Source organism: Hyposmocoma kahamanoa, unplaced genomic scaffold, assembly GCF_003589595.1.
Source record: "Hyposmocoma kahamanoa isolate Upper Pololo Valley unplaced genomic scaffold, ASM358959v1 181, whole genome shotgun sequence".
NCBI lineage: Eukaryota > Metazoa > Arthropoda > Insecta > Lepidoptera > Cosmopterigidae > Hyposmocoma > Hyposmocoma kahamanoa.
Genome location: NW_020653712.1, coordinates 1,032,115 through 1,058,378, shown reverse-complemented (window position 1 = coordinate 1,058,378; position 26,264 = coordinate 1,032,115). Strand labels below are relative to the sequence as shown.

The window sequence follows — 26,264 nt, the reverse complement described above, 5'->3', positions numbered from 1 at the left end:
ACCAGGAGGTTGATAGGGAGGGTCACTTTAATCAAAACTTATGTGTAAAAGGTACGTGAGCTGTTTATGCTGAAAATAATTAGTGCCTTTATGGAACTCCGGCTGATGGAGTTAACCCAACATCAAGTGACAAACGATCGGATACTTGTATTTAATAGTTAAAAACTCGCAATCAATACTTGACAAAATAAGTAAAGTTTCACCCTTTCCGGCCAAACATTAGTTATACAAATATATTGAAAGTAGGTATATTATACAGTCATATAAATTGGTCACATAAATTCTCAGCAGTTTTGTGAAGAAAATTGTCTATTTATTAATAGAACAAATGAGAAAAAAGTACCAGCAGTTGTGTCAAAAGAATAAACGGAATAAACTAGTGGGAATAAACGGACTAAACCAGGTGTATTGTGTTTTTTAAATAGTATTATGTGGGGACACATAGAATTAATAATGGGTAAATTTTACTAATAATTGTTGTAAAATGTAACTAAATGACTAAATAATAACATCAAAATACCATAGATATAAAAAAATATATCTACAAACTACAAATGTCAAAAATTACACAATGAAGGTAGAGATTTTTCATTCAAAAATTCGGATTCGGACACTGTTCAAGTCTTAGACTATGGAAACTAAAGGACATGTTATGTTGACATGTATAAATCAGACGTTATATGTATATGATGCATTTCGACGTCGAAAACATAAACATGTTATTGTCTTTGTTTAACTATTGCGTGCCGTCTTAAGCCAAAAGAGATAACATTACATTGGTCTGTGTCAAACACAGGAATCGAAAGTACGTAACGTCATCTTAAATGCCAACTGTCCATTTTGTAGTACATGAGGTACATGATACGGTTGTCAAAGGGAAGTACATCAAATGTCAAAACAAATGTTTTTCCAAGTGTTTTATTGAATTATTCGCATGTATTGTAATAAAATGTACAAAAATATTGACAGTGAGAACAATTAAGTATTAATAAAAATTCGTCGTTGCAGCATTACGGGATGTGGCATTTGAAAAAGCGAAGATCGACCGAATGTGACATTGTACAGGCACGTGTTATTTTTCTGTCTATAAATCACACAAAAGCCCAAATGTCTCATGTAATCAGACATATTTAAGTAGTTTATTCTTAAATCTAGCCAAATTTTGCTTTGGTTTCTTCAGATTCCCTGGTTGTTTGTATATTTCAATGATTGTTGTTAACGACTATTTTGAGATAGTGTTGTTCTTGGAAGCCTACATATTATCGATATTCTGTTATTAAAATAATTCACTACGAGGTTTTTATTATTTTATTATTTGTACTATTTCAAGTTTAAGTAAAAAGGAAATAGAATGGTTGAAAATCATAAATTGAATCAAAGACCATCTTCATTTATTCGCTTCATTTTGAAGAGTCAAGTTTTAACATAACTTTGAATGTAACTAGATTACATGATAATGTAATTCCATCATTAGGTTTATTGGTAAATAATTTTATATTTAATTTGGACTAAACACGACCCATTTACTAGGAAATCTCAGTTACAAAAACAAAATTATCCACTCGTTTCCGATTTTTTCCCACTGACAACTCGTGACTACTAAAAATTCTTATTTTATAAAGCCAGCAATACAAAGACCATGTTGGCTAACGTTGCCGGGTGAAGGCATAAGCCTTGGTATTAACCAACATATAGACAGCCTATTTGCTTTGCCTTGCTTTGCCATCGTTCGTTGTCACTCGCCTAGCTGACCGAGTGAAGGCGAGCGCTAACGTGTATAGAGCTCGTTTGACGTGTCTTGTCACAACTCGCAGTCGCTCGTGACTACTTGTTTTACTTCGGACAAGTGTCGATTTTTCTGCACAAATCAAAGGCGCTCGGCCAATAGTAGTCAATGGACATTGTATAATCAGACATTTGCATGCTACTTAATATATGCGAAACATGTTTATACTACCACTATCTCTTGTTACATCTCCTATTATACCATGTTTTAAACAAATAAACGTATGATAATAATATTATTATTGATAACTTTTATTTATTTCCAAAACTAAATGGTAGTATTAAAGATTCACTTAAATCAGTCACTGATATTAATTCTATACCAATGCAAATACAAAAAGTTTCCACTATTTGGAATCTGTTTAAAAAATCTCTATGATAATAAGAATTTTGAGGTTGTCAATGTATAGGATTTATATTTTAAAGTTTTTTCTTTTTATATACTCTCAAATTACAATTATTATTTTTTCTGTAAAAATTCCCTTTTCGTAAAATTTGAGTATTTGTAAACGCAAAACAATGAATTCAAAATTTCATATGACATTCCCGGATATTCTCATAATAACCTAAAATATCCCCATATGGAATATTGATCTACATATTTTAACTATGTAACTGTGTAATGTTTGCATGTCGATAATGACTTATCGATAGATTATGGTACGACACTAAAGAAATCTGCCATTTGTTCGTTCAATTTTTGTTTAGGTATGCACGTTCATTCCGTAGTTAGGGGCAGCTCCTTTCTTTTATTTTTTTTCCATCCTCTAAGGTTCAAGGAAATTAAACGTTATGATTCGGGATTACTAACTGACATTGGCGACGACCGCTATAATTTTTATATTATTTTTACAAAATTGACACTGACCCAACTCTCATGACCGCCATTAAAAAATAAAATAAGGAGTAAATTTTATTACTCCATATGTTGTTTAATTGTTTTTGAAATAGTATAAGGTTTTTCTCAGACCGGACTACTTCATTATTGTACATTTTTGGCGCCATTACAAAAATACTTTTATGTATGTAGGTAGTTTTACAAGCTTTCGAACGAAGTTAGTCGTAACGGCCTCACAACAACGTCTTAGCTTTAGAGTTTTCGTGAACAAGTGTGGGTGCATTCGGACGCATACAGCAGTTTCGTAAAGTGAAGGAACAGTCAATATTCGAAGATCTTTAAAATGTGTTTTCCAGCTATCTGTTTTTTCAATCGACAAATTCCTCTGACAGACTCAGAAAGTTCAAAGTTTACATAGTTACCTAGAAAGATAAAGGGAATTTTGTTGAAGATGCGTGTCAGGTGGTGTGCGACACGCCAGCCCTTAGCGGTGCCATTCACATCACAAAGATCTGATTGATATTGCCCATAAGTTGGCAAGTCCCATGTACCTCTAATTTTACCAACACCCTTACCTTTCAAAACTGGAACGCAGCTGCGGTCAAGCATTAATGGTCGTATTACTGCTTGGCTGCAGAAATAGGTAAGGTGTCAGTATTTTCCTGGACCAACAAATAGCTCTACTGCTACTAAACATGTTTCGTATTTATAAAAAAAATATTGGATTACTTGCGTTCTTCTTTGTATTGTACATACATTTTCTTTTTATGTTATAATTTCAAATACTTAGGTTAAATAAAACTGGTTGGGAAACATTGTACCTGTAGTCTTATATTTATTGTATAGTTTTAAGACTTGATTTATTTTTTGTTTTGCTTTAGCAATAAATTTTTCATTAACATAAACAAACTCGTTTGGTTACTAAAACCCAAAATCTTGGCATTTCTGATTTTTTTCGCATCTCAGATGGGAGAGAAAGCGCTTCAGAGGTGCAAGAGAAAGGTAAATTTTCTCGTCTCAAAGATAAAGAGTGCAAGTTGCTTATTCCTATATCCTCGGAACGAAAAAATGGAACAACTGCTGAATAAAGTACGCATAGTTGTGTCTTTTTTTCGTTACGAAGGCAGTATTGCTGTAAGATGAAAAACTGATACTGCAAATTATGACCTCATATAATTGATAGTAATGTACTATTTGTTATAACAATTGTTTGTGTTGTTGTAACAAGTGCTTTTGTTGGTCATTTCTGTTATACCATCAATGGACAAGTCAATGCAATTTTAGGATCCTTCTGCACGTCCGACTTCGTCGAGATCTCAATGACAATTGACTCACAGGTTGACTGCAATGCTATCAATTTTGTGCGCGTGACACACTGTATTAAGTAGATACACGACATTAAGTAATTGTAAAACCAACTTATTTTGAATGTTTTTACCCAGCTTCAAGCCGTCTCTTCGTCGCCATTGTTATTTAATTTTATTAAAATAAATAACGCACACTCATAACCCCGCACTAGGGAAACCCTGTGTCGCGGGTGCCATGGACATAGACAACTACAAATTACACCCAAACTCACGAGAGAAATAAACGTAGGCCATACAAATATTTCTCCCGGCCCGGGATTCTAACCCGGGACCTCTGCATGTCAGTCCAGCATATTTTATTTATTTATTTAATAGCTTATTGTACAGGAAAAATACAAGTCACAAAGAATACAAGGGAAATAAAAAACAAAAGGTTCTGCTTATTTCTAATAGACATTTCTTCCTGCAGACTTAAATACAGGATACTATAACTAAAAGAACGGGCAATAGTTACGAGTAAAAGGCGGCTTTCACGGCTAAACAAATAATTGAATTTGGGAAGGAGTTATTATTAAATAAGAATATCTACATGCCTCTATCAAGATCACAATATTCTACTACTAACCTTAAAGTTTACTTGATGGACTTATTCGATATCGCGATGGTCAACTGCTAGAAAAACTGCACAAAAAAAGAGGTTTAACCTTGTTTAACAAAGATAATATAGGTGTTTCCGAAGTACTGAATAGAATTCACGAATTTAGAAGTATCTGCTTATTGTAAGATTTATTTTCAGCATACGAAGGAAAATAAATAAGCCCAAAAAAATAACACGATACTTTTCTTTATAGGTTCGCAACAACGAGACAAACTCATGAAAATTAAGACCTTGAAGGTAATGCCTGGTGCTATCGTAAAAGCAAGAAAAGACCGAAAAAGAGATGACGATGGAACATTGTTGGATCGAGAAAAGTCGAAATTAGAAAGAGAGAAGCATTATCACAATACCAAACAGATACTTGTCTGGTCAAACGCGACGCCAATAAGAAAGCATAACGATGACGGTTACGTGTGTTGTTTCTGTCCAGAAAACTGCGCTGAGCCAGCTGTATTAAAACGGCATACATTAGAGAAACACGCCGATTACAACATGAAATCCGCCAGTTTTATGACAAAAACTAACATCAACTCTTACTACGTTAAAATGGACATAACTGGTCTTAGTTGCAAGATTTGTTACTCCAGTATGGACAATCTTGAATCTCTGATTGAACACCTGAGAAAAGTGCACCACAAGAAAATATATACGGATATCAACAACAGAATCTTGCCATTTAAATTTAACACTTCAACGCTTACCTGTTTTCAGTGCTCAAGCACATTTGGTAAATTCAAAGCGTTGTTGGAACACATGAACACTCACTACAAGAATTTCGTCTGTGAAATTTGTGAAGCTGGCTTTGTAACACGAACCATGGCCGTAGCGCATACCAATATACATAAAATTGGTACTTTCAAATGTGGGTATTGTCCCAAAGTATATGACACTGCAGTCAAGAAAATCAACCACGAACGATGTAATCATACAAGAGTCGAGAAACAGAACAAATGCGGTTTATGTACCAGTACCTTTAAATATTATCATCAAAAACAAAATCACTTGTTAACTGTTCATGGCGTTAGTTCAAACGTGAAATGCCAGGCTTGTGATAGAAGCTTTGCGGATCAGAGAAAACTTCGTGTACATGTTAGGAAGCATCATTTAATGGAACGCCAGTACAATTGTGACTTCTGTGAAAGAAAGTTTTTCTCCAAAAGTGAACTGAATGATCACAAAGTAAAGCATACCGGGTCTAAAGAGTTTCAATGTGATAAATGTAATAAGTCTTATGGTAGGAAGAAATCTTTGAATGTGCATATGAGGGTACACGCTGCAGAACACTAGATGTAATGACGTTTCGATGTTTTGGTAGATCTTTCTATGTAATATTAATTACGTGAACTGGGGTTTTAAGACTCATGGTTATCCACTAAATGATTATCACTAATTGCAGACGCTACGATTTCTTTTTATTTTTCTGATATTTCGGAACGACTACACGCTTGACAGGCGTTGACTGGCCAGCGGCAGATGACAGCTTTGAGAACGTCTTTCGTTGTCGACGACTACCTTCATATCGATTTCTTGCGGCGTTACCATTGTCTCTAACCGATTTTCGGGAATATCGGCAAAATGACAACAAATCATACCGTTAATTAATAATATATATTTGGACTATATGAAGCGATAAAGCGCTACCTACACTCTTCGCATACATTCCGACTCGGTCGCTCGCACTCTTTGTTGCGTTCAAAGCGGCTAACGCCAAGGCAGACTATAAAGCACTGTTCAGAAACTGTACGAAGCCTATAGGTTAATCACGAGGCCAAAGACAACCTAGATACATTGATGTACTGCTTTTTTAAATTTCATTTTATGACCTTGAACGCAAATCCTTCAGTCGAAATAGTAAAGATAGAAAGTAATAGAATAGTACCTAGTGGAAGTAATTTTTTTTTTTATAGTGTTTACGATTTTTTAATTAAATACAGGAATGAAATAAAGTATGATGTCCTGCATTCTGGCGCAGTATTACGGTTTAAACCACTATTTATACTAATTGTCTGTCAAAAAGTTTTCAGTTGGTGTTTAAACCACATTATGATGATTAGTTTGTAAAATTGTTAGTTAAAAATAGCGTGCATCAATGCCGTTATGCTGTTTTTTGCCGTACGAGGTTAGCCTGGTCTGTTTGTCTTCACACCAAGGAATTTTTGGTCTGAACACCAAAAAGTTCCATTGGCGTATATGGTTTTTGTCTTGCGTTCCTTTCCATAACCCTGTAGGCACCTATCATAAATTATCATTATCCCATTCAATGCAAGATGCGTTTCATGTGTCATTAGTTGTACATTTTGTCAAAATACCCTTATCTGTGTAAATTGAACATGTTACAACATCGAGTATATAACCAGAAATAGAGACTTAAACTGGTCGATTGAAATGAAACAATTGACGACACCCGTCAATGTTTCGAATTCGGGCTGGCCAATCGGAGCGCAGTTGTCACCGTAATGATATGGCAGAATAGTTTTCAAACAAATTAAATGACATTTCCTCTCTATTTCTGGTTCTTTACTGGATGTGTTACATTTACTGTTGATGAACCTAATAAATAAAAAACAACGTTGTACACTTTAAATGGTATTATAACACACACATGGAACTCATACCAAACTTCTGGTCCTAGGAATAGTCGTTTATTAAACTCATTTGAATCTCGTTTCTTTTAAAGGACCGGAAATACAACTATTGTCTCAATATCTTTTGGTAAACGTGTTTCGGCTGTCGTCGGATTTCTATCAGTTGTTCTTTGTACTTGGTGCATCGACTTGGAAGTAAACAGAGTAACTTAACACTCTTTAACACAAAAGACTTCACAGACACAGAAGATTCATTTTGGGTTATATTAAAAGAACACTTTAGATTTTAGAGATGTAAAACAAATAAATAATGTAGTTCACATGGAAAACGAAGCAACAAAAAGTACGTAGTTCTGAATTCAAATGACTTTATATAACAAATCTAATAATAACTGCACACGGAAATTTGTATTCGGGTGCATTCCGAAATCCAAAACTTATCGAGAGACATGAAGAAAGTATTTGTACACTACTTCAAACAAGTTCGTACCTTCCTACATGAATTCAAAAAGTTATTATGTTCTATTCGAAATTTTACACTACGATGTGACGTGAGAAAATAATTTTTCTCAATATTATAAATAAGGCCATTATATAATTGTTGGGGACGAAATTTGTTACGAAATTTAAGAGGGACGGATTATACGGGGTAACCTTTTGTAAAGTTGGTCAAGTAGCCTTATTCGTATTGTTTAAAACAACTACGTGATATTTAATATTCGACTTCGTAATATATAATGAGGATATTTGCTCAATTGATGATACAATTTTTTTTGACGAATTTCTAATTTGAATATATGAAATTTGTTTGACAAGAGTCTCTACGTTCCTTGAGACCGGGAATCGATGCTTATCGAAGCGCAGCCAGCGAAGCTTTCTTGACGTACACTGAAATTGGACAATTTACGAATGCAATTCGTCGGTCTTTCCTCAAATACTTATATAAAATTTGAAAATAACTAGCATGAAAATACGTTTCTTCGGGTCATGAGCAGGGGGCCTACTATGAGCTTATAACCAGCCAACGAAGTTCCATGCAATTTACTTAACGTGTTAAAGCTGAATTGCTTAAATTCGTATCATGACCTACACAAAGTTGACAGGAAATGGCATGGCGGAAGATTAATTATACTTTTTACACGTGAATTGTTGTCTCTGGCTGGCTAGCTGTGACATAAAACAAGAGCGAGCTGGAACTACATACTAAATCATATGAAAGAAATAGACAGATGTACTATCCTGGGAGCGTTCAAACACTATTAACCGATTGTGTTCAAAATGAGAATAATTATATTTTTTTATTAATTTTATTATTAATTATACTTATAACGTTGTTTTGTAATATCGGCAACTTTTCAATCATACTTTATAATTTGTCGTACGACAAAATTACATTTCATGTTTAGACATTAGCATTGAAATTAATAAGGTGAATTTATAATTTGATATAATTGAAACGTATCGTGTATTCGTACATTTTCATTGAATGCAATAAAGTCAAATTTGACACTATTTTAATGTTTTTTTTTTCGATTTTCGGTCAATAAAATTATTAAAATGATTAAAATTACATTTAAAAATTGCAATAATATTCATGCCAATAATTTATCAACAATACTTTAAATATTGGAAACTCAAACTAAAATTTTCAAAAAACACTCAATAATTAATAGTATTAAATAGCCTAAAAAGATAACAAATAATTATGAAACTGAAAATCTTAAATATAGTAAAACTTAAACGAAATTTCTTAAAAATGTAACAAAATCTAAAAAAAGGTAGTCACGGAGTAACTTTTTTTGAATTGCTTATTTTTACAGATTTGCATGGCAAATGGCACATCATGATACGATTTTGCTATGAAAGAAAAGGTGAACGGATTTCGAATGAGGAACGTAAACTGCTTGGACAGTGAATTGTTTTTGTGAGGTCATAGTACGAATTTGACAGGCAACCCAACTTACAGGCTTAAATAGGATTGCTCTAAGAGCTCATAGTAGGCCCCCAGGACTAATTTTCGCTTTCGAACTGTGATGTCTGATAATTTGAAATAAATTGCGCGCCCAAATGTGCACATTTGTGAAAAAAAAAGAAAAATAAGAAAGATGGCTGTGCTTCGGTAGGAAAGCGACATTCAGCCTTAGTTACTATATTTACCCTAGACCCTTGTTTGCGTTGCGTTGTTGCAATATTAATTAAGACTTTATTAAATAAATTATTTACAATTATGAATTTCCTTAACATGATCGTCATGACCATGAATGTCAGAACAGACGGAGAAAAAAGATGGAAGCGGGACAATGCTCTTATTAAATTGACAATATGTATCTAATTGCGTTCATAAATTATTATTATTATTGGTAGGTGCATGTTTTAATAAACTTCAAACTTTTTAAATTGTAATAACCTTTTTGTTACAACTTGCAACTTGCATAGGAAATGAATTTGGGATGTAATACCTAATAATCACACACGCAGAGCGCTGTGCGTTTTCTACTATGTAAATTAACAACGAACCAAAAGATATTAATTGTAATGATTTGTGTATAAACGCCTCGTTGCATTCAGTGTGTGAAGCGCCTTCTGAATATACCTATATAAATTAAACGAGATAATACTAAATGTGTATTTTTTTAGTTGCCTGCAAATAATCAAATTTTTTTCAATACAAATTAAGACTATAAAACATTGAGTACTTGGGTTTCTGCGATTTAAAAAAAATATCTCTACAAGTCCCATGGTTGTGGTAGACTGACTGGCTTGTTTAAAATAATAAACTTTGTACGTGATTTTAGTTTTTAAAAACTTAATTTACCTACAATAGACGCGTCTAATGGCAGTATGATTTGGCTACAGAAACTATGAACTGCACATTCTGACATTCTGCCACAGCCCGTAATGGTTAAAAATGTGTTATACGCTTATTACCTACTCAATAGCAAATAGCATGCAAAGAATGTACGTAATATACCTACATGTTAAAAACATAAATATAATTCTATGTGACTTAACAATATAGTAAAATACAATAGTGACCAACATTGTTGATTAAAATAAAAATATACAGTTTGTAAATAACACTCTAAAATCAGAATTACTTCATTTGACAATAAATGAAGGAAATAAAAAAATAATAATTAAAGATGACTATGGAGTACACAGTATTCATCTATCTAAGATGAGCAGTTTTTTTTTCCAATCGACCCTACCGTGACGTTACTCAAACCAACTAGTAAGTAGAGTATTTGCTTATTTATCTTCCTAACGGCTTACAACATTAATTTGTCCCATTGCTGGGTACGGGTCTCCTGTCAGGCGAAGGTTTAGGCCATGATCCGCGGGTTGGAGACATCACACGTTTTCCGAGGGTTGTGAATGTTGCAAAACGGTCTTATGGGTATAAGCTCGGCACGAAACGCGGGGGAGGACGTCACGGCGAGCGGCAGCGGCGCAGAGGCACTGGTCGTATGGACAGCCACCGGCGACGGTCGACAACTGTATATTTATTTGTAAACCAATCCATGTGTAATTGAGACGGCGATTGTACCAGTCCTATTGCCAGTACAGTCCACTTTTATTTCACGTCTCTTAGGGCCCAAACATGAACATTCTTCGACGTGCAGGTTCCATGACGATGTTTTTCCTTCGTCGAAGGAAAAGGTTCATAGTAAATTCCAAATTAGATTTCGCACATAAATTTCGAAATACTCATGAGGTGCGAGCCCAGATTTGAACCCACAGCCTATGCTTGAGAGGCGGTAGATGAAACAATTAGGCTACCAAGGCTTCGGCCGACTTTTCTTCTTCCAATATTCCACCCTGCGCCACTACTACCTACATACATATTTAGATATTAATCCCTACGTAAAATAGTTCCGTGTGAATGTAAAAGATAGCATTATTTAATTGTGTATTTCCAAAAATTCTAAAACAAAACTCTCTGGTTTCGATGTCTAGAAACTTTGCCGTTGACTACATTAAAATCTTCATCAAACCGTATAGTTGAACGAGAAAGTTAAAGCGTAGTGCTTTTCTATAACAACAAGTATAGTTACAGACGTCCTACCATTCTACAAGAACGTACGGAAACGTGTTTATATTTAAAATGTAGAGTACATTTTCTCGCTATAATTTTCACTAGCAAATGGGTTTAAACACCTGCGAAAAACTTCGCGAAAAGCGGAGATATCTCCCGTAAAGGCTCTCACTTCAAACGATTCTAGCTTGTACCTATAGCCAATAATTGATTTTTTCCTTTATAGGTGCAGCGACAGTTGAAGAGCTGTTGAATAGAATGAATCCAGACGTTCACGTACAAAAAGTCATCAAAATCGAAAAGGTTGAAACTGTGAAAGAAGAATCGCAAATTCAGCACACCGTAATCGTACCTAAAGCTATTAAGGTACAGAAAGCATCAATGCAGAGACCGATTAAGATTAAAAACTTTGGGCTGATCAAACAAGAACCGTCATCACCCAAAAAGAAAGACTCGTCAAAGAAATTAAAGATACTCCTGATAAAACCGCAACCTGAAAGAAAAATTAAACTAGTCGCTAAAAAAATAACGTCCGGAAATAGTAATGCGAATGATAAATCGTTATTACAAGAGCACAAAAATTTGATTCAAGAATTGACCAAATATTCCAACGCTACTCTGATAAAGAACGTATTTGACAATGGATACCATTGTTTCTACTGTGACAGTTGCAAGTTGACACCGGCTGAGCTTAAGCGTCATACAATTGAAGAACACGGCGATGCAACATTGACTTGTTTTACCAAACGCGATAGTGTCGCAAAATTAAGAGTGAAACTTGACATAACAGACTTAAAATGCAAGATGTGTTTCCAAGACATTGAAACATTGGAAGAATTAAAAGAACATCTCGTTAATGTCCATAAACGACCAGTAAATTTGGAATTAAAAAATCAAATTGTACCAATGAAATTTGACGATGGAGATTTGAAATGCTGCATATGTGGAAATTTCGTTTATTTTATGAGTGGATTATTGAAACATATGCACACGCACTATCCTCACTATGAATGCACAGCACCAGGTTGCAACTCAGCGTTTATGAATCAAGGCTGTCTTAATAACCACATAAGACATTTGCACACGGCGTCCAATCTAAAATGCAACTTCTGCCCGGAAATATTTGACAGAGAAGTGTTGAGAAAAACGCACGAAAAATACAAGCACGGAGCTAAAGTTATGATGAGCAAGTGCCACATTTGTGGGATGAAATTCAGCGATTTCTCGATTAAGCAGAAACACGTGTCTGATGTTCATGACGGGCGAAGAGAATACAAGTGTAATGCTTGCGATAGTGTCTTGTGCTCGGTGGCTGGTCTCAGGAGACATGTAAATCGAGTACACTTGATGGAACGTCGCTTCCCTTGTGATCTTTGCGACAAAGCGTTCTTTGCTAAAGCTCAGTTGGACAACCACATAATTTGTCACACGGGCGAAAGGAACTTCAAATGCGACTTCTGCAACAAGAAATTTAGTCGAAAAAAGACTCTTAAAGAACATATTAGGATACATTTAAACGATCGCAGATTCAAGTGTCAGATATGTGGCTTGGGTTTCGTTCAGAACTGCAGTTTGAAAGGACACATGAAGTCAAAACATGGGCAGTGAAATACGTTATGCTTTATTACACATAGCACTTATAACATTAATCTCTAGTTACAATATTTTAAAAAATATATTCATGAGCATTCAAATCAGGCGGCTAACAGAATAGATTCTATTGCAATGAACAACAACTCAATTGCTTGAATAATGGAGCTAGAATGGCAAAACAAATGTAATAGAAATTTTAAAAAAACTGCCGTTAGCTGTTTTATTTAATTACCTGTGTGTAAATGAGTCAAACAACTCTTTTACCGACATCCTAGTTTTATACCTTACGGTATGTAACGTTTGTTGTGAATTATTGTTCAAAGCATATATGAAAACTTATTTCCCTATCTCTGTGTCTACTGGGTTACCAGAATTTTTTACGACTTTATCGCAAAAAGCATCGATTTTTTTTCATTATTAGTTCTTTCATACGCAATTTAATTATATCATATGGCACGATCATTCTTCAAGAAAATATTCATGATTATGGAATAATATTTGTAATTTTGTTTATGGCATTACCAACCACACATAATTTATCTAATAGTTTTATAAATACAGTAATACCCCGCTTTACGAGAGTGATGTGTTTCGGGCAAAATCGCGTTAAGCGAAATTCGCGTAAAACGGGGTAGTTCTTTTTTTTGTGTGGCCCGTCTGGTGCTATAGTTTTTTGGTCGCCCTAGGGTCTCTTACCTGATCTAACGACTGCTACCAGAGATAGAACGGGGTATGATCGAATAACAAGCTAAATATTGTAACGAGCATGGTATTCGAACGGACCCATCTTTACTAAAACTTTTATCTTCGTCTCCAAACTCAAGCTCTTACGCTCTTCTTTCTTAGCCGGTGGCGTCATTGTTAGTAAAAATTATCTTTTACAATTCACTGGATAACAGACAGCACCAATGTGATACAAATTGAAGGAGCTACCAAGAAAGAACTACCTCAGACAATGCACTTTTAGTAACTGAGAAGCTACGGGTTCAAATTGGCCAAATCAATGCATCCGCGTAAAGTGGGGTAATTTAGCGCGAATTTTGAAAATCCCGTTACAACGAAATCGCGCAAAGCGGGGTATTACTGTATATGGCAAAAACTGACAAATTAATATTATTTAGGTATTTTATCTAGACTACAGACAAATAGGAGTTGTTTTTTTTATTAATTATGAAATGTTTGTCATTTGTTAAACTTTATTTACAAATTTAGCGCTACTCGAGTGTCGGTAAAATGGTAATTGGCTCATGTCATGTTAGTTAACTGATATTATGTATATTTTATTAATTACGTAAATCAATAAAAGTTGAATTGAAAACTTCATTTTGTTTTCGTCAACCATTCTGAGACTATTTTACAACATATTTATATTCGTTCCGTGGCATAGCGTCTGCCACGGTTTGCTGGAAGACGTTATTTCGAATCCAGCCGGATGTAAGATATTTTTACTTAGTGTTCGATCTTTGTATTAATAATTGTTGCAAACTAGTGCAGTAATTTCACAAAAATAGTTCCTTTTCTTCGGTGAATGGCAGAAATAATTGAACGTCACAGTGGTCAAACATTTTGATAAAACTTAAATATTACCAAAGTTTTAGCGTTGCTACAGGTGATGCGTTTCACTGTTTTAAGGCTCTGATACTCAAAGAAACTAGCGTTTTATGCTAGTCTTATGTGAAGCCCCGCGTCATAGACATATTCCTCTCTTTAAATCTATAATACTTGAAACATTGACTTACAATTATATGGACGTCGGGCCCGCGCTAAAAAATGTCCGAACTTATAGGGCGTTAAAATCGTATACAGAGCGTCATTCACGCTTTAGTCTTCGTTTGTTCGACTGATAGCGAAGCAAGCAAAATTAGACAGTACTAATGCGATGACATTACAATTTAAATTCAACGTTTTAGCTTTTTCATATTCCTTTACATGTCACTACGTTTAAATAGGTTGACTTGGGACATTTTTTTCGTGGTTTTTGTATTAGACCCGTCGTCCATTTATTTGTAAGTCAATGACTTGAAATGAACATTTTAAAGGATAAATATGTAAAAATATTTATTTACAAAGAGCAAAGTCTTGAGTTTCTTTCTTTGCTGTCTTACGAATGAATCGTAGATTTTAGTCAACGTGACAGAGTGGGTCATGTACATCGTCGTCACGATTGATGTTGTTCCTTCAATTTCCACATTTTGCTTGCGCGAAGACAATTTTAACAAAAGCATTTATACCATAGGTTCCCAAACTTATTGGCTCGCCCACTTAGGCAAGATAAAAAAATTTCAACGTGCACTAACTCAAAAAATAATTTAAAACATGTATTTAAAAAAAATATATATATATGAAGGAAAAAAATTATATATTTGTAGTGTAGTTTATATAGAAAATTCTAGGTTTTTTTTTATATAGTAGCGGTAGCGCCCCTTGGACAGCATCAACGCTCCCCAATTGTTTCCGAGGCTTCTACCGCCCTCCTACGACTTCTTAAGCGCCCACTGGGTAGTGGACCACTTTGGGAAACTATGCTCTATACCTACATACCCAAAATCCAAACTTTCGGATCGCAGCGAGCAAAGCTTTCTTGGCATCTGCTTAAGTTTCACAATATACAAACCGAATGACTCGGCTAAAAATGACATTTGATACTATAACATAAAACTACAAGTCGTGACGAAGCCCAAATTTTCAATTTAGATCTCTGTTCTGATCTGTGATCTGAGATGATTGAGGTCAAAGGTCATCATAGTCTATGGGAAAAATGCAAATTGCAAAATTTTTCGCGTGCAAATGTAGAACTGTGAGAAAGAAAAACAAGAAATAAACATAAAACTCTGCCTAAGTTACTTTTGCGGTAATAACAGTAACATCAACTCAATTTTCATTAAGACTAATGACACCAAACGAAGAGGAGGAAATTAATTTATTCTTTTCGTTGTAGGTCTTCAGCGCATATTCTTCAAAACTGAGGACGAGCTTGAATATGAAAAGCCTAAAGTTCAGGCAAAAGGAGAGGTCCTTGAGCGGCACCGAGTTACTGTGAGAGAAATCCTTCTTTGTACTAATGCAACCCCTATCAGAAGCCGCGGCGGAATTGGTTATAGCTGTTGCTTTTGTGCCGACCAATACCCTGATGCCGCTGACTTAAAAAAGCACACAATCGAAGGCCATGACGAGACTGTCAAAGCCAGCTTTATGAAAGGACTAGATCTGTCTAAATTCTATGTCAAAATGGATATAACAGAGCTGCAATGCAATTTATGCGGAAGTTTAATCGAAAGTATTGAAGATCTTATCGATCATCTAAAAGTAATTCATAAGAAAATAATATATTCGGAAGTTAAAAGCCAAATACTGCCATTTCAATTTCACGCTGATGGTTTACAATGTTACGTTTGTAAGAATAGCTTCCACAATTTCAGGGTTTTAGTCGAACATATGAATACACATTATAGAAATTATATTTGTAAAGACTGTGACGCAGGTTTTGTCAGCCAGAGCATTCTGTTCCAACATGCAAAAACGCATAAAACAGGTATTTTCAAATGTGATTATTGCTCCAAAATCTTTGAAACATTGCTCAAGAAACGCGCACATGAAAGGGTTGTGCACACCCATACGAATGCCTTAAACCGATGTGGTTATTGTATGGAGACGTTTAAAGATTACTGGCAGAAGGAAAAGCATTTGTCAACTGTACACGGTGTGTCGTCCGTTTTTAAATGCCAAGCTTGTGACAGGACCTTTAGTCAACAAAGAGGCCTACGAATTCACACAAAAAGAGATCATTTAATGGAACGACCACACGGATGCACACAATGCGACATGAAATTTTTCACAAAGAAAAAGCTAAATGAACACATGGTGAAGCATACTGGTCTTAGAGAGTTCCAGTGTCAGATTTGCTTGAAAAGTTACGGGCGAAAGAAAACTTTAAATCAACACATGAAGGTTCATGACGATTATTGCAAGTTTAAATGTGTACATTGTGGACAGGGATTCGTGCAAAGAATCAGTTGGGTTGGGCATATGAGATCTAAACATGGGGAGCAGGTTTGATGTCCGTACTGTAAAGTTATATCTAGTGAAATAGTCAAGCACATGTTACGCAAAGCATGTATGCTTCTTAAAGAAAATGTAACTCAACTGTGTAACTAAGCTATGTAACTTTGGGTTCCTAAGGGAGCGAAACCAGCGTAATTACAGCGATGGATGACGACAGAAAAATAGATTAACATGAATTTTTTTTTCTTAATGAACGGCTTGGGAGATTAACTTATTGTCTCAATACCAGTGTCCGTTACGTGTTAGTTTCATAAACATCTTGGAGGGAGTGTATATAGAAAACTCTAAGGTCTAAAAACGGTAACTCAGAGGGAGTATCGAAGAAATTTTTGCACATATTGATCCCTAGAATACATCGAGTATATAACCAGAAATAGAAACGAAGTAAGGGTCATCCATCCCTGACAACTCATCAGGCAAATGGACCTTATATCACTTTCAAATATCAACTTTCGTTTGCAGTGAAATCACAAATTAGAAAGCTGAAATAGTACAGCGCCAGCAACTGTATGTACGTCTCCATATATTCCAAAAATATTCTGTATTTATTGTAATAAAGATAATATCTATAACTATGGGAGCTGTTCCATTCGGTGGTGTCGGAAAATCATTAAAACATCTAATTATGAAACAAACGGAATCACATTTCATCGGCAATTAAACATGTAATTTTTTAATTTTAGTCCATATAGCGAAGCTCAAGTTAAACTGGTCGATTTGAAGTGAAACAATTGACGAAACCCGTCAATTGTTCGAATTCGGGCTGGCCAATAGGGCAGTTGTCACCGTAATGATATGGCTGAATAGTTTTCAAACAAATTAAATGACATTTCGTCTCTATTTCTGGTTATGTATTCGATGCTAGAACAAAAGAGACAGCACAATTTTTTAAGCCTATATTGTCCGACTACTGGGCAAAGGCCTCCCTTCCCTCTCTCCACACCACTCTGTTTTGCGCCACTGAGGTCGTCTTTTAGGTGCGCGTCTAGCTCGTCTCTCCATCGAAGCTTTGGCTGCTCGCACAGTCGTTTTGTGGTGGCCTTCGTCTACAATTCGTCTGACATGCGGCAGACGTGTCTCGCCCAGTCCCATTAGAACAAATTAAAAAACACAAATCGTTAGTAACATGTATGTTTAATAAAGTACAAGTGTGAATGTTATTTAGATGGCCATAATGTAAACAAACAAATGTCATTGTCAAAGAGTGAATTCCTTTTTAAGAGACAAAGTGACGGGACTAACAACTGTCCAACTGGTAGCAAGCAACCCGCCCGTCCATAACAGTTGCAGTAGGTACCACTCAGTGCTTTAAATCACAAAGATCTGAGGGGCACCGTCACTGCGCCCGTCGCTCCAAGACACGAGTTGACGAGTCCAATGTGCCTGTAATTTCACCAAAAAACCTTTTGTGCTAAACCTTTAATTTTTACATTTACATATTTAAACAAAAATTTGAACAATAATGCCTATATAATAATTTAACAGGTGTACAGGGTCAAGAGCACGTCAAGTTTTACACTTAAGGCTTAAATCCAACTCTATGCCGCTTACGATATGCACGGTCCAAAGAACAAAGTGTCAAGCTTGATGTGCTCTTGACTGTACTACAACAACAGACAAGAAAACGTTCAAGAAACAAAGCTCGATTAACATCTATGATACGACAAAATGGCGGCACAAAAATATTTTTCATCCCTATGGTGTTACTAGTGTCATCAAATTATTTACGACCGTAAACATAGTCTTTTATTATAATTATTGTAATAAACGAAATTAGTAATAATTGCACCATATGAATTGCTCTCAGTTTTCTCAGATTAAAGCTTCAAAAGAGTTCTAAAACGTTTATTATCGTCAAAAATAAACTACCATTTAAAATGCAATTTTTTCGCTCAGTTATCCCCTTTATTTACATTTTGGACATTTAAATTATCATTCATACTACACCTTGCATAGTGTGATTCTAGGGTGGCCATTGTTTGCCGTAGGCAAAAAAGCAAAAAAGAATATTCTAAGCTCGTGGTCGTAGTTTACAATTTGGACAACGACCGCCTTTCTTCGCAGCATTGCGATCGCCAGATAACGGCACCTCTTTCTTATGAACCCAAAGCTTTTAAACAAACAGCTTATAAATATTAAAACTTCAATCGACAGAAACACGCATGACTCGATCAATCTAACAGCGAATGTTAATGGCTCTGGATACGACTTTTGACATTATCAAATCAAAAATTTTCTTTTAAGCCGGGTACAGATTATTCGAAACGCTACATGCAATGCTCTCTAAAATTTCTCATACAATTTAATGTGTTCGCGAACTCACTGCGTGCTCCCTATGTGTATTCGCAGCGCGCGCGTTGTGATCCGTCAATTGTCGGGTTTTCGACAAACACCTTGAATGCGCGCCGTACCGTCCATAGTTTTCGCGTTGCATTGCATGTTGCGTTGCTAATATTCTGTACCGAGCTTAAGGTATTTTCCATACCATGTTATTTGCAAAAAATTATGCTACTAACAAGTTGTCATAAACTTCGAGTCCTTTGTATTATAAGTAATGATCAGATAATCGGATGCTTATTTATCTATAAAAAGGTTGCTATAAAAATGTCATCCGCCTTTTTTGACGTAAAATATTGGTATGTCGGTTGACATGTTGGGTAACTTAGGGTCGTATTCTAGAACTCTATTCAATGCTCAAGTCAGGATTGCACTGGCAACACAAGCACTGGAAATACGACCCTAATGGCAGGGACTTGAGTATGATTTCGAGTGCTTTAAACCATACTCAAATCCTGACTTGAGCATTGAGTAGAGTTCTAGAATACGACCCTTAGATATTCATTACAGTTATGTTGGTCAACAAGTTTGTGATTATAATTACATACTCTGTCAATTATATTTTTTCTAAATTCACACTTAAATCGCAACATTTGTGTAATAAGGTCACACCTAGAAATTACAACTTCAGGGCCCCAATTCTGTTAATTTTAAATCATCTCAGTTGTATGTCGATGGAGTGTCAATGGCAGGATTTTGTAAGTTTGGTATTCTGCTAGAAGTTAAGAGTAGTGGCTTCTCATGGACTAGCCATCGAACATCGAGTATAATCAGAAATAGAGACGAAATTAGTGCCATTGATTCCTGGCAACTTATCAAGCAAATGGGCCCTATGTCACTTTTAAATATCTACTCTCGTTTGCGCCAAAATCACAAATTAGAAAACTGAAATAGTATAGCGCCAACAACTGTCCTGTGTGTACGTCTCCGTATATTCCAAAATTTTTCTGTATTGTAATAAAGATAATATCTGTTCCATTCTGTGATGTGGGAAAAACAGTAAAACATCTAACTACAAAACAAACGGAATCACATTTCATCGGTAATTAAATATGTAATTTTTCAATTTTCGTCCATTACAACAAAGCACAAGTTAAACTGGTCGATTTGAAGTGAAGCAATTGACGACACCCGTCAATTGTTTCGAATTCGGGCTGGCCAATCGGAGCGCAGTTGTCCCAGTAATGATTTGGCAGAATAGTTTACAAACAAATTTAATGACATTTCGTCTCTTTTCTGGTTATATACTCGATACCATCGACCTATTATACACCTGCCATTGTAATTTTTGGGTATTCAATAATGGCGAGTCCATGGCACGTCGATGGCGTAATGCACTAATGTTATATCTATTTCATATGAAGACTAAATTGCTAATTTAAAGGAGACAAAAATGAAGATGCGTAGTAATATCCTTGTTAGTTTAATAACAAATGGCACGGTACGTTACAAAATTGAGCATAACGTTCATTATGCTTTGTACAATATTGTTACAAAGATTCGTTTCCATTCCATACCGCCGCAAAATAAATTGAGCCTAAGGCCACATTGCCTTTCCATTCCACTGACACTATTGAGACTCAGCAGCCATTGTAACTGGATTTTAACAGAATAGCAATTATTTTAACAGTTGCAATATAATAACTTAACTGCTTCGGTGGCCGGTTACCATGCCGGACTGCCACGCAGAGGTCCCAGGTTCGATTCGCGGGCCGGGAGAAAAATTTGTATGGCCTACATTTATTTCTCTCGTGAGTGTAATTTGTGGTTGTCTATCTGTGTGTCCATGGCATCCGCGACACTGGGTTTCCCTAGGGCTATGTTGAGTGGTATGCGGTGTTATTATTATAATCTCAATCTCAGTCAAGAAAATCAGCAGAATTAGGCCCCAGGAGAGACGTCAGATTCTATGAACGAAAGTATTTGGTAATTTATTTTATGCTTAAATAGGAGATTTATATAATTTCACTTAAGTAATTGTTTCATGTAGTTTGTATTACTTTTATCAATTTCGTATGATAAAAGCGCTTTGGATGTGTGGATCACATGAGGCTTTATTGTACTAAGGGTACGAAGTCGAAATAGGCGAAGTATATGAGCTGAACTTCAAGTAAATAATACACATGGAGTGAAAAATACCTCCCTTTGAGACATACACAGAATTACTGTTGGGTAATTTAACCGAAAAACTTCAAATAGTCGATTTTTTTACGAAAAAGTTGCCGAAAAATTTGAAAAACATAACTTTAAAGGCTCATGTTATGTTCCACGTTTAGAAATTAAAAAAAAAGATTTAGCGTGAATTATGAAATAAGCTTGTACAGCAGCAAGCAAGTTAGAGTAATACGAGATTTAAAATGATTTCACAACAGCGATAACCTTTTAATGTGTCCATCGTTTTCGTTCAGTAACTTCAAGTTTTGGCCGGTGTCAACGTCAAATGCGGAAAATTAAAGGAAAAATATCCTATATAAAAAATACGTGCGCACCTCTATCTCACCTGATGAAAAGTGATGGTGAGATCGACGATGTAGCATGCACACCTATACAATGCCTATTCACTCTCACCTTGAAAAGGTCCAAGTTATAGCGTTCGGTTAAGTTTCATACACTGAAGACTTAAATTGAAACATATTGAAGAAAAAGAGATACCTACTAATGACTAGGCAATATGGTCTCTGACCTTCGCCTGTTCCGTGCGGAAATATCCGGAAAAATACTTATTTTTCTGAAAAGTATGATTTTTCAAAATGGAAATTTTTCCTTGACCCAACACTACACGGAATTATTGCAGGTAATTACGGTAATAAATATATTCAGAATTTTTGTAATTGTGAGTGAAAATCAGTGTTGTAGCGTGGGGAGTGCAGACGAGGCCGTGGCCCCAGGCGGCAAGCAATGGGGGCAACGACGAGTGCAGCCGAGTCATTAGCAATCAAAATATTTTTTTACTTAGAATTCGAAATAAAAATTCCAGTATTTGAGAAAACGATATCAACACAAGGCAACGGCAGACGATCATAAAAACACAATCGAGCCGAGCCTGCCCGAACGAACTACTTTTGTAATCAAGTTATAGTTGTCCTAAATAGGCAAAACTGCCCATTCACTATTTGTGCCCCGACTCTGTTAATTTTTAAACATCTCAGTTGTATGACAATAGAGTGTCCATGGCTAGATTTTGTACGTTGGGTATTCTGGTAAAAGTTAAGAATAGTGGCTTCTCAGTGGGTAGCCATCGAGATTCAATAGCTATTGCATTTCTATGGTATTCTGCCATTATTCTGCTTTGAAATTTTTTTTTATTTATGGCGCAATCACAGACGATTTTGATTCAAGTGTTCGAGAAGATTCGACCCGATCGGGTAATCTCGACATCATATGGGTTTCTGAGCGAGAAGATAAACCTGATTCCGACTATATCTTTCTTAATTTGCGAGTTAAATCAACTATTGTTCCGATTGGAAATGTCAAAAGTTCCCGATCGGTAAGTTGTGAATCGCAATTATGCGCCTCGACTCGGAAAAGACGCAGTTTCCGATCGGGAGAGGCAATCAAAATCAAGCTGCAGGTACAAGCAATACAGAAAAGGAAACATTTAAAAATTAATTTAATAAACATACCTACCCAATTATAACTGTGCTTAACATTCAAAAGTATTAAATAAAAAACACCCTTAATTTGAAGACTAAATTGCTGCCTAAAGAAGATAAAACTTAAGATATGCATAGCACTTATGTAATTTTAGTAAGGCAACATCGATTCGAGACTCAACTGCCGTTGCAACTAGATTTAAGCAGAATAACAAATAATTCATATTTGCAATATAAACTCAGTAGAGTTTCAATGGAAATACAAAAAATCAGTCGTTTCAAAAAATTTATCAAAATCGGCAGGCAGTCCGCCGCTGGGGTAGGAGACTGCTCACGCACTATATTGCATGTAGCCTAACCTACCGTAAGCTTGTAATCTCATGCGTTATGTTATAAACTGATAGAGATCACAATTTAACGGTGACATATATCGAATAAATATTATTTTTACCGGAAATTAAACAAATAAGTATAATATTTAAATTTGTATAATTAACAGGAAGATTTACACTATTTATTTTTGGTATTACGCGTTCCATTTAGCACCTAATATGAGTGTGTTCTGAAACAATATAGTTGTAAAAAATATCAATCAATACTCTTAAAGGTTACGAAAAATTTAAGAAACGTAACCATCTGGCAACACTGTGTAGGCGAGGGAAGTAAGAAGCTGCTTCGTTATGCGCGCGTAAATTTGTATTGCAGAGCGAACGAAACGTTACATAGAAAAATCTGCTTTTGTGACTTAGGGTCGTATTCCAGAACTCTACTCAATGCTCAAGTCAGGACTTGAGTATGATTCAAAGCACTAGAAATCATACTCAAGTCCTTGCCATTAGAGTCGCATTTCCAGAGCTTGAAGTCAGATTCAAGTCCTGACTTGAGCATTGAGTAGAGTTCTGAAATACAATCCTTAGAGAAGTATCAGTTTATGTGTGTAGCTGTAGTTCACGAACGGGACGGATGATAATAAAACATCGTTCATAAAAAAAATATCACTCATGGTGACCGACAATGTTATGGGTTTCAACATCGATGTTTATGAACGATAATTATATCGATGTTTGACAAAATCGATGTATCGTTTGCATCGCTACTCGTAGGGTAGGACGCACTGCAGGATTGCAGGATGGCTTTCACGCTGCGACTACATTCATAATCCTGCATTATGAATGCATTACGCGGCAGACGGCAAGTCGGACTGCAATGCAGGCTAATGAATGGCCCCTTTACAGCGTAACACTATTTAGTTTTACGTGTGAAATATTCATTATTGCTCTTTAATTTTTCCGGTATGTAGAATTCAATTCCGGCATGAAGCCTTGAAGTTTAAGTAGATACGGTCTGCCTATTCGATCTCTGATCATTATATTCAGCGTTATATAGTTATATTCAAATACCTACATAACTTAAGGTTTATTTCTTAGATGTTTTTTTTTATAAATGAATTAACATAAAATAAAATGTTTTATTTCAAGCACGGACCTGTTTTCCCCAAGACAATAACTCAAAGTCAATGATCTACTTCGTAGGTAAGCATATTACATTTGAAATCATCTTTAACCGACTTCCAAAATACGAGGTGGTTCTCAAGTCTGCTGTATGTTGTACGTATGTTATGCGATAACTCCGTGATTTATGAACCGATTTTGATGATTCTTTTTTGTTGGAAAGAGGGTATCTAGTGGTTCCATTTGAAGAAATTATTTCACCTATAAGGGTGCAAACTAGGGGATGAATCCGGTTTCGTGCACTTTCCGGTAACCGATTTCAATAAAACTTTGCAAATACATGTAATTGTAGTTGTAAATGTAATACCACGAAATTTTGAGGTAGGTTTTGTGGGTACTGTATATTGAGATTATTGTATCATAACTTTAAATCTATTTATAATTAATAGGCTTCATTTACGATTTATTTGTATCAATCACACTAAATTAAATCCCAGGTACAACAAAACATAAAAGAAAGAATGTACTTATTATGGATATCGTTTTTTGTACAAAAACTAAATATTCAATTTGATACATTAGTCAAAGTGAATGTTGCGTAAATGGGAATCGGGTAACGAATGACTTCTCAATGTGTCTAAATAGTGAAACTTTAAATGGTGGGTATAGTGGAAAAGATCCATTACGATCAATCAAACACATTTCTGTTTTCGGACAATCGAGTATCCAGAAATTGAGACGAAATTAGTGCCGGCCATCCATCCCTCTGGCAACTCATCAGACAAATGGGCCTTATATCACTTAAATATCAACTCCCGTTTGCGCTGAAATCACAAATTAGAAAACTGAAATAGTACAGCGCCAACAACCGACCTGTGTGTACGTCTCCGTATATACCAAAAATATTCTGTATTTATTGTAATAAAAATAATATCTTTAACAATGCGGGACTGTTCCATTCGGTGGTGTGGGAAAAACAGCAGAACATCTAATTACGAAACAAACGGAATCACATTCACATGTAATTTTTAAATATTCGTCCATTATAGCAAAACTCAAGTTAAACTGGTAGATTTGAACGATTTCGGGCTGGCCAATCGGAGCGTAGTTGCCACCGTAACGATTTGGCAGAATAGTTTTCAAGCAAATTAAGTGACATTTCGTCTCTATTTCTGGTTATATACTCGATGTTTCGGACAAGTGAAACAAAATAGCTTGTAGTGAGTAACCCAAAAATTGCTTCAATTTTAGTTCAAGGTAATGAATTGCAAATAAATGTTATCTTTTCATAAACATTCTTTCTTTTCAGGGGCCAATGGCGAAGTCGAAGTTAAACTCAAGAAAGACTTAAACTTCTCAACATTCATAGCTATAAAACCTACGGCAGTCAAAAGAAAACGGAAACACGCTTTTGAGAGGGAAAGAATATCCGAACTGGACTTACAGATGGACAATTTAAAGACCATATTGCGTTGTTCCAACGCTACACCAATAAGGTCTTTTAAGTCGTCGAAATTTGTTTGCTGCTACTGCCACGACGAGTTCCCCGACCCTATATACCTGAAACGTCACAACATTAAATCGCACGTTTTCGACCAAGAGCGACCTGATGTATTGAATATACGTTCGCTATCTCGGTATATTGTTTATCTCGATATCACAGACTTGAAATGCAAAATTTGCGATGAGGAAATTGACAATTTAAAACTTCTTACTAAACATATAACAAAAGAGCATAACGAATTCATAAATCAAGGTTTGAATAATCACATTTTGTGCTTTAAATTCGATATCGCCGATGTGTACAAGTGTGTTGAATGTAATTACATTATTAACGATTTCACAAAGCTGCAATTACATATGAATAAGCATTATAAGAATTATTTGTGCGAGTTTTGCGATGAAGGTTTTATAAACAGGAACATGATGGTGGACCATAAGCAGGAGGTTCATAACATGCAGCAAAAAGTCAAGTATCGTGTTAAATTCGTTGCTAAGAAACAGAAGAAAATTCATTAA

General features: G+C 35.5%; 1 protein-coding gene across 1 annotated transcript; it reads left to right on the top strand.

Annotated features, from left to right (window-relative positions):
• Positions 1-453: 453 nt before the first annotated feature.
• On the top strand, positions 454-26,264 carry LOC113226073 (zinc finger protein 729-like). Its single transcript, XM_026458591.1, has 5 exons — positions 454-457; positions 4,782-5,822; positions 11,436-12,743; positions 15,741-16,079; positions 25,555-26,264. Exons 1-5 carry the CDS (start codon positions 454-456, stop codon positions 26,262-26,264), a joined length of 3,402 nt encoding a protein of 1,133 aa, XP_026314376.1.